This window comes from Pistacia vera, unplaced genomic scaffold (assembly GCF_008641045.1).
Source record: "Pistacia vera cultivar Batoury unplaced genomic scaffold, PisVer_v2 Contig306, whole genome shotgun sequence".
In the NCBI taxonomy this organism is placed as follows: domain Eukaryota; kingdom Viridiplantae; phylum Streptophyta; class Magnoliopsida; order Sapindales; family Anacardiaceae; genus Pistacia; species Pistacia vera.
In genome coordinates, this window is record NW_022196120.1 from 691,259 (window position 1) to 700,718 (window position 9,460).

At 31.6% G+C, this 9,460-nt stretch overlaps 1 protein-coding gene across 4 annotated transcripts; it reads left to right on the forward strand.

Moving 5' to 3' along the window:
* Positions 1-1,031: 1,031 nt before the first annotated feature.
* On the forward strand, positions 1,032-5,652 carry LOC116136016 (protein-tyrosine-phosphatase PTP1-like). Of its 4 annotated transcripts, none has more exons than XM_031421735.1 (8): positions 1,033-1,457; positions 1,567-1,649; positions 2,111-2,251; positions 2,865-2,999; positions 3,674-3,822; positions 3,914-4,055; positions 5,059-5,147; positions 5,334-5,652. In XM_031421735.1, exons 1-8 carry the CDS (start codon positions 1,157-1,159, stop codon positions 5,338-5,340), a joined length of 1,047 nt encoding a protein of 348 aa, XP_031277595.1. In that variant the 5' UTR covers positions 1,033-1,156; the 3' UTR covers positions 5,341-5,652. The 4 variants fall into 4 exon arrangements, 2 of the variants coding, with proteins under 2 accessions (XP_031277595.1, XP_031277596.1); XM_031421736.1 differs by having other exon boundaries at positions 5,337-5,652; XR_004128965.1 differs by lacking the exon at positions 5,334-5,652 and having other exon boundaries at positions 1,032-1,457; positions 3,919-4,055.
* The last annotated feature ends 3,808 nt before the right edge of the window (positions 5,653-9,460 follow it).

The window sequence follows — 9,460 nt, forward strand, 5'->3', positions numbered from 1 at the left end:
TATTTGTTCATTCTCTTTTTGTTGATTTTTGGATTGAGTTTTTTGTTTGATTTTTGGGTTTTGTGGGTTTTACAATTATTGTCTCTCTTTATGATGCTATCATCAAATGTTTTTTTTGCTATATGTGATGGTCAATTCTAATTGCAGCAAATAGATTTGTATCACATGACATTTATCTTCATGGCTTCTTCAATGCTTCAATTAAGTTGCCTTTAGATTATACTGTTGAAGTTGTTGTTGTTTTCTATGGGAGTTGTTGTTGCTTTCTATGTGAGTTCTCTTCTCGATATTCTTAATTTTTTTATTTCTAAAATAATAATAATAATAAAAATAATTTATTTTCTTTTCTCAACAATCAAAATCAGTTTTTTCTTTTGGCACTACAAGTCTCTTGCTTAAAAGTTCACATTTTCAGCAAGGTTTCTCTTTCTCTGATTGATTTATAGACTTATCATTAATACCTTGTAGGTTATCCTGCAAATTTTTTTGTTTTTCTTGACAAAGTTAAACTATGGTTGTATATATCAAATGATGACATATTTGAGAAGAACCATGATGATATAGACTCTGAGTTAAATTTGTGGATATTTTATTTATTGATTTTTTAATCATCAATTCAATATAAAATGAATTTCAATACAAAATATATATATTTAAAACACAAAAACACTAATAATAATATAAAAAAAATATAATAAACATAATCGTGCAGACTTTTCATCTAGTTTATGAAATAATAAAGATAATTTTGAAATTCTCTAAAAAAAGACGAATTAAGTCCCAAAATTTTTTTTGATATACAATCAAATAACTTATAAAAATGTTTAAAACTTAAAATAATTTGTCGTAGATGAAAAATTTAGATCCAACCTCGTATAATATTAATAAAAATATATAAAGTTAAATAAATCAATATAATCATAGTTACTGATTAACAAATAATATTAAGCATTAATTAAAGTGAAATGATTTTGAAACTAAATAAACAAACCAAATCCTTAACTTTCCAACGCATCATTCCACAGAGCCTCACATTCCCAACGCAACCATTGCCGCCACCACCACCACCACCACCACAATCGCCTCCCTGAAACTAACCCAGCTGGGAAATTTCATTTCCAAACGCTCTCGTTCTCAACGGAGGTTGGCCTCCGCCATGGCCGCTTCATCCGCCGGCAACAGCAACAACAACAACAACAACAACACCGCCATCCCTTTTCAGTTCTCTTCCGTTGACTCTCCTCCCCGGCTCCGTCTGACTCCCGATCAGTTCGCCCGCTGCTCCGAAGCACTCTCTACCTTCAAACAAAAGCTCCAGTCGAACCCCCAGCAAATCGCCCAAGAGTTTGCCCACCTGCAGGCCAACCGAATTCGTCCCTCCCAGATGGCGAAAAGCTGTACGGTCGCCTTGGACAGCGTTAACGTCAGCAAAAACCGCTATACAGACATTTTGCCTTGTGGGTTTTTTTTTTTTCTTTTTTCTTTTTGGTTGTGGTTGTAAAGTGCTGATTTTTGTTGATAAATATTGTGTTTTGAGATGGAATTTGACAACTTTTTTTTTTTCAGTTGACGATAATAGGATTGTTTTGAATCCGTGTAAGGATTATAGACCTTCTGCAAAAGGCTATATCAATGCCAGCTTAATCACGGTAGATATATTCGTTTTATTTTTTATTTTTTATTTTCAAAGGAAATGCTATGGTAAGGGCCGGTAAGTATACTGGAATCCATGGTTTTGTTTGGATAGAATGATCATTTTGGTAACATGTAACACAATTTTAGAAACAGGGTTTGCTTTGGTACTGGCTCGGTAATGTTACAGGTCGATATTTTGCTTATAATTACTTGTAACCGAAATATTGAGATGATAATGGCACTGGGTCGGTACCATAATATGGCACTTAGAAACAATCAACAGCAATCTAGTAATATTGAAATATGAATTGTACTCGATATTAGTTTAGTGTATAGCATAAGATTGTTAAATGTTACCATTTTGAATTGTAACGGTAAGATGAAGTTACTAGGCCAAGACCTTAGTATTTCCGCTGTTTAATCAATGTATTCTATTTATTTGATGTTGAAATTTATATACGTTATCTGTGTGTAGTCATCTTCCTCTGAAAAGGTATCTCAGTTTATAGCTACACAAGGCCCTTTGCCTCACACCTATGAAGACTTCTGGGAGATGGTAATCCAGTATCATTGCCCTGTCATTGTGATGCTTACTCGATTGGTCGACAATTTCAAGGTACTTAAGTATGTCGATATTTAAGTATAATTATCTTGAAATTGACTGGTTTCGACATGTCATTTTGGCTATTAAGATGCTGGCTACCGATATGTTTGTTTAGTTAATTGCCTGTTTTTGTTAGTGACTGCATAATTATATAAAGGTGAGCCCTTTCACTGTAGGTTGTAAAACGTTTTCCATGAAGTGTTTGTTACCAATACTTGATTCAGTAATGTATTAATTTTTTTGCCAAGAAGGGAGATTGTTATTGTCAATGATAAACAGGATTTAGACCATTATTAATCATACCTATTATGTTGAAAGCATGAGAAGAGGTGCTGCTATTTCACTTCGTACAATCCATTAGCATTTATTGCAATTAGATCTTCAAATCATCTCTGGCTCTCGCTCTGTAACTCACATGCTCATGGATCTTCTGTTAAATAGTAAGAGTATGTCTTTTGTAATTAACTTGTCACCGATGGCTTCCTATAGCAGATTTTTATTTTTCACTAAATATGTCTGCTCTTGTATCTCTGTATTTTGTTTTTCACTTTTATGGCTAAGCATGAATCTATATCTATTATCTAAAATGGTTTTGGTATCTTCAGATATTGAACTGTATGTGCAGATGGTAAAATGCGGGGATTACTTCCAAGCCGAAGATGGTCCTAGAGAATTTGGTAATATATGTATTGTCACTAAGTGGATAAAAACTACTGACAGTTCATTAGTGTTGCGCAACCTTGAGGTGAATTACAAAGAGGTAAGATGGTTTCTTAATTTAAATTTCTTTTAAGCAAATGTTTCTGATTCTTAATGATTGCTTAGCATACCCAAGATGAATTACATGAGCCATGTGGGAGGGAATCATTTTAAAAATGAAAATAGTGAGGCGGTATATCTCTTATGATCTGTTTTTGTGTCTGTTTTATGAAATTAGACAATATAAGAGAATATCTTTACCTGTTGCTGGCTTTCTTTAGGCTTGGTATATATTCCAATGGAGGTATGACACTCACTGAGACACAATTTTGGATGTGATAGAATTGCATGAACGATAATCCCTTCTGTGTTCTGCAGTGCATTTGGAATGAGTTGCAGTTAGATTAGTGCTTCTGGTATCAGAAAACTTGATTTAACATCTATGTATGCTAGGTCTTTTATTGAAGGGAGGCCTCGAGTTTCCTGTTTCATGTGTGCATTAATGTATTTACAGGAACCCTAGATAAAAGCATCAGAAGATTCAGAGCTCCAGCTTCCTTATGACAAATATATGCTTCAGTCTATAATTACACCATCACCAAACTAATTCATGATTAATTTGTTATTTGCCTTTTTTCAAATGTTTGTTCTTTAATTCGTTTTACACAGAGACTATCTTTCATTAGGAGCAATACTTGTATATCTCCTATCTTAATCATGTTATTTTTGCTGCAGTCAGAGGATCCACCCGTGTCTGTTTTGCATATTCTGTATCCTGAATGGCCCGACCATGGAGTTCCCCAGGACACATTGGCTGTTCGTGAAATTCTGAAAAGAATATATCCTGTACCACCCAGTCTTGGGCCGATAGTGGTTCACTGCAGGTTCCAGCTCAAGTTTATTGCTATAATGTGTCCTCATGATGTTTGGTAAATCATCTTTTTACATTACTGATAGAATCTCTGTCTTGCTCAGTGCAGGTGTAGGGAGAACTGGGACATACTGCACAATTCATAATTCAATCCAGAGAATTCTTGCTGGAGACATGTCTGCGATGGATATTGCTAAAACTGTCACACTATTTAGGTCTCAGCGAATTGGAATGGTTCAAACCATGGTATTTTCTTCTTTCTTGTTTCCTTAGTTTCATAAATTCACTTTTTACTTTACCGTAGGCATCTGAACTTATTGATCACCAATTTCAACTTCTTGATAATTCAAGGGTTCATAAGAGCTTTAAGAGTGTAATGGTAAACATAATTTATGTTATTGTTAAGTGGACAATTCTATGTGCAATTGTTCAATGGAAAGTGATTTTCTATGAAAAGTGGGATTTTTCCTTGTACTGTCAATGTCCTCCCTGGACTCTGGCTGGCTGTTGGTAGAAAAAAAAGGAAAAAGGAAAATTACTCCCCTTCAATATATTTCACACTTCGAGACAGTTGTATCTAATTATAAGTCATTTACAAAGTTATTGATGAGAATTCTTCTCAACTTGAGCTTCCAAAATCTTTTTGTTTCTGATTTTTGTTAATGTTTGTCATAATTTGTGTTGAGTCTTTGATGCTTGTATTCATGAATAATTTTTTCCTTGAGAACAGCTAAGAGGGATTACATTAGAAGTTGGTTTGTTAAGATAAGGATTGTCTAAATGAAGTTAAAGAATAACTAATGCTATAAAATTTTGGATGTATTCAGGAAAGTAATACCAATGTCCTTAGAAATGTTGTACAGTTTCAAACTTTTATTACCTTTTTTTTTTCCACTGCAGACACTACTTGGGGATTCTTTGTTGTTTCGCATATGTTTTTATTTATACATTATGCTCCTGGAAGAACGTAGAACTCTCATTGTTTCCTTTTCTAGTATTTAAGTATCCATTCCATTATGACGTCATTACTTCTTTTAATGTTTATATAAGTTTAATAATTTTTCATGACTTCAGTGGCATCCATTTGTTCATTTTTAGTGGTAGGAAAAATCAGTGTTTTGAAATTCTTTGATTTTAAACATCATAGCATTTTTTTAAATGAAATGGAAGTTGTTGCAGTGATTGCTATTTGAACATTTTTGGATTTCCCATTTAAGCTTTTGTCGACATTTAACCCATTGTTTTTTAGGAACAATATGTTTTCAGTTATGAAGCTATTGTTGATGAATTGGAAGACCTAATCTCAGATTTCAACAACAGTGAAATCAGCTCAAAGTGGTACGTCCATCTGTCCTTCTGGTGAACCTTTTTTACCTTTACGGAATTGTGCTTGTGCTGTGCATCTCATCGCCTGCTTGAAGATTGACAGTGTCATAGCTTTCAGTCCTTAGCTTCAACTTATACCTTTGTTATTCTTGCAACGCGTAATGCTTTTGTTAATCTAGCATTTCTTTTCGTGTTTAGCAGCTAGATTGGTAACTGCTGCCCATGCTTTTAAAGAAGTTGGAGCTGCTATGTTACTTATATAAATCTCCAGAAATATGCAATTTATGCTACCCTCCATGCTCATTCCCCGGCGAAAGTAATAACGGTACTACTGAACAACCAACTCAAGTTTGCCTTTGATGTTGCAGTTGGGTTTAGATTGATATTGAAGAGAAAATGTAGCCGACGCAGGATGAATCCCTTAGTTTCAAGTTGGGCATTTTTGGGGAGTTTACTTGCTGTGTAGTGCCAATAAGTTCATCAAATTCGTGTTACTTGTAGATTCTTTTTTTTTTTTGTTATTCAGTTTTTGAACTGTGCTATATCTGAATTTATTGGGGGATGCTTCATGCAGTTTCTCTTTTTTCACAAGATAATTCTTTTTGCTAAACTAAGAACCAATCAGTTGAGCTTACTGACTTGACGATCTTCACTAATTGGACAGTTGTATATACATACACTTGTATAACAATAAAACTATACTTACAAAGAAATCTTACAAAGATTCTAATACTAGAGGTGAGAATTTAGGATTGGGCCCAAAAAACCGATCTTAGGACAAAGGACCGGTCTTAGAAGGTCTGGTCCCAAACCTGGATCAGGCCCATGGAGGAGGGCTCAGGCCCTGGTTCGATCTCTCCTCCAAGGGTCCCAAGCTCGGGCCAAACCCTTTTTCCAAAAGTCATTGGATAATATCTGAAAACCTCTCGTAAATTTTAGTATTGACAAAAAATTAAGGGTTGAATTAATATTTTATCAAATTTAAAAAATAATTACTAATAAAAACAATATATNGATATTTTTGGAATAAATAAAAATTTTAAGGACCAATTTGAACTTTTTAAGGGAAATTTTTGTAATATATTAAGATTTAAGGGGTTAATATATAATTTTTTAAAAATAAAATATTGCTGACGTCATCGGTCCAACCGACCGGTCCAACCGGTTGGACCGATTGAACCGTGACCCGGACAGCAAAACGGTTTGCCCTCCGGTCCGGGTTTTAAAACAATGCCAAGGACTGATGGTTTGGGATCAGGCCCATGGAGGAGGGCTCGGGCCCTGGTTCCATCTCTCCTCCAAAGGTCCCAAGCTCAGACCAAACCATTTTCTCCTTTTTCCAAAAGTCATTGGATAATATCTAAAAACCCCTCGTAAATTTTAGCATTGAAAAATTGATATTTTATCCAATTTAAAAAAATAATTATTAATAAAAACAATATATTTAATTATTTATTTATGAAGTGTGATCATATAAATATTACATTTATGTTAAAATTAATTAATTAAATTATCTCTTTAAAGTCTAGATTTAAAACCCCTTATATTTATAAATAATATTAATTATAATTAATCATTAATTTATTTAATATTTTATTATTTTTTAAAATTAATTAAAAATTTATTAATCTCTCCTTAAAAATTATATAAACCCTCCTATATAATTCAGACTCGATTGGTACCGATCCTTGCGTAGGCCTATTTAATACAAAATAAGGTGGCAAAAAATGAATGGAAGAGTGAAACAAAAAGTCAAACTTATTATATTCACTATTTCATTCATTTTTTATCACATCACTTTGTATGGAGATTTTTGTAAGATTTCTTTATAAGTATAGTATTATTCCTCGTACAAAGTATAAACCAAGTAAGTTAAGATCAATTGTAGTGCAATAATGCTAGATATACAAACAAATCTTACAAAGATTTATGTATAAATTGACGCGACGACAAATGAATAGAAGAGTGAATACAAAAAGTTAAACTTATCATATTTACTTTTCCATTCATTTTGTGCCACCTCAGTTTGTATACAAATCTTTATAAGATTTATCTGTACATGTAGTGATGGTGACGTAGACTACAAACTATAACTACTAGTTTTGTGGTCTGATGACAAGACTTTAGTTATCTAAATGTATTACTCAAAGGTCTTGTGTCACATTTGTGACTTGTCCTACTGGGCTTATATCGTATTCAATGGATCTTAATAATTAGTTAAAGTATGCACAAATTGATCGGACACCTTGGTTATAAAGAAAAAAAAAAGTAGACCACATAAAAATTTACAAACGGAATTTAAAATATTTTGATAATTTAGTCTTCAAATAGAATTATTATAAGGAATATAAGGCTAAGAATACTAATTCATGTTGCAAGAATGTTTGGCAAGAATGTTTTTTCTCTTCGTTAACTTCTTAGGTCAAATAACTTTAAGACTATCTGTCACATTTGTGGTTTACTTGAAACATTAAACTTGTAAGGTATTTAATAGACTTTGAAAATTAATTGAGATGTGAATAAGCTAACTCGAACACCCTTGTTATACATTAAAATTAAAAAAAAAAGTCTTCAACCCTGATATTTTTGTATTAATTTAAGACCTTGTAATATATTACATTGAAAATTGTACATTTAATGCATCTTGAAATGACATAATTTGGATGCAATCTTGCTCGTTCAAACACATTAAATATAACTTATTTTCAATAGTTTTAAAGGGGTAATTTTTATAATAGATAAAGTTATTTGTCCAAACTCTTTATATAAAGAGAGTTTGTACAAAATGACGTAACATATCATATGAATATCATATGACATGAGGATTCATATAACATTGAGTTATATGGGTCTTAATACTATATGACATGCTTTGTGATATATCACATGTATAAATTCTCTTTGTATAAGAGTTTGTACAAATAGTATTACCATACGATAATAAATGGTTTTGAATGATTGCAAGTGGAAAAGAAAAGATAGCTCCAAACCAATAAAAGTCCCAATTGACTTGGTCTTGTTGAACCATATAATTAACTACTATTATTTGTTGGACCACTTTCCCATTACCATTTAGAGTAAATTTAATCAACGGCTAGGATCTATTTAGATGACTATATGATTTGACTACAAGTTTGACCATTATCCTCATCAAGACTTTATATAAAGAATTACAAAATGTTTTCGTGAAGAATTTAATGTAAGTTTGAATTTTTTAGTAGGAATCAAATATTTATTAAACATTTAGGTTTATTTTATTCGCCCATTGAGAGATAATTAAATCTCAAACGTAGTAATGATTTTAAAAAGTGTTTAATGCACCCATAATTAAGGTATTTTTAATACTTATAGTTATTTTTTTCCTATTTCTTTAGTGATTTTTATGATATTTTATAGGGGTTTTTGACAATTTTATGGAGATATCTAATAGACGAGTAATGCTACACTTATAAAAATTCTCATACAAAGTGATGTGACAAAAAATAAATGGAAAAGTGATTATAATAAGTTTGATTTTTTGTTTCATTTTTTTATTTATTTTTTGTCACCTCACTTTATATGAAAATTTTTGTAAGATATTTTTATAAATATAGTATTATTACTAATAGACCAATACTTTCCAAAAATCATTGGACGATTGAATCTTAATTATTTCTTGGAGGGACGAATGAAATAAAATATTTGTAATTAGGAAAAAAAAAAAAACTATAGTCTTCGTCTTTATGTTTTCGATGTCAAAAGCTGATGATCAATGATTGGAAATTTGGAATTTAAATTGTTCTTGATTTTAATCAGTACGTAAAAAAATATTTAAACATTAATTTTTGATAATTCCTCGTACATACAATATTTGATGTGCATGAACATAATATTTTCATAAAGTATTAAAAAAATAATTTTAATCTTGGTGAAAAGAAATAGGATGAGGATGTGAACTAATCAAACCATGATTGTAAAAGTGGGCCTACTTGGCATAGCTAGTAAGTTGACTCATGAGAGTCCATCATATATCAACAAAACCTCATTCAATTAACGTGGGCCAATTCCTTTCTCTGTCTCATTCAATTTCTATTATCCATAATCTTTGGCCTTGTTTTAAGTTTCATTTTATCTCTCTTTGTTTTCGGGAATTTGTCCCCATTCTCTCGTACTAATTAATCACAATCTTTGACATTATATATTATATTTATATTTCTCGTTACAAATTTACTGTTTAATGTTATTGGTACACAATCATATAAACCCATAAGTTTAAATTGTGAGATAAATTCAATATATTGAGATAAAGATTAATTACAATGAATTTAAAATATTACTTTTATTTT

What these genes read in the sequence shown, in the direction of transcription:
- LOC116136016 (XM_031421735.1), top strand. Translation starts at nt 1,157, where the DNA reads ATGGCCGCTTCATCCGCCGGCAACAGCAACAACAACAACAACAACAAC. An exon ending in TTGAGGTGAATTACAAAGAG is followed by an intron (nt 3,000 to 3,673) that starts GTAAGATGGTTT and finishes TTTTTGCTGCAG; the next exon opens with TCAGAGGATCCACCCGTGTC. An exon ending in TTGGAATGGTTCAAACCATG is followed by an intron (nt 4,056 to 5,058) that starts GTATTTTCTTCT and finishes ATTGTTTTTTAG; the next exon opens with GAACAATATGTTTTCAGTTA.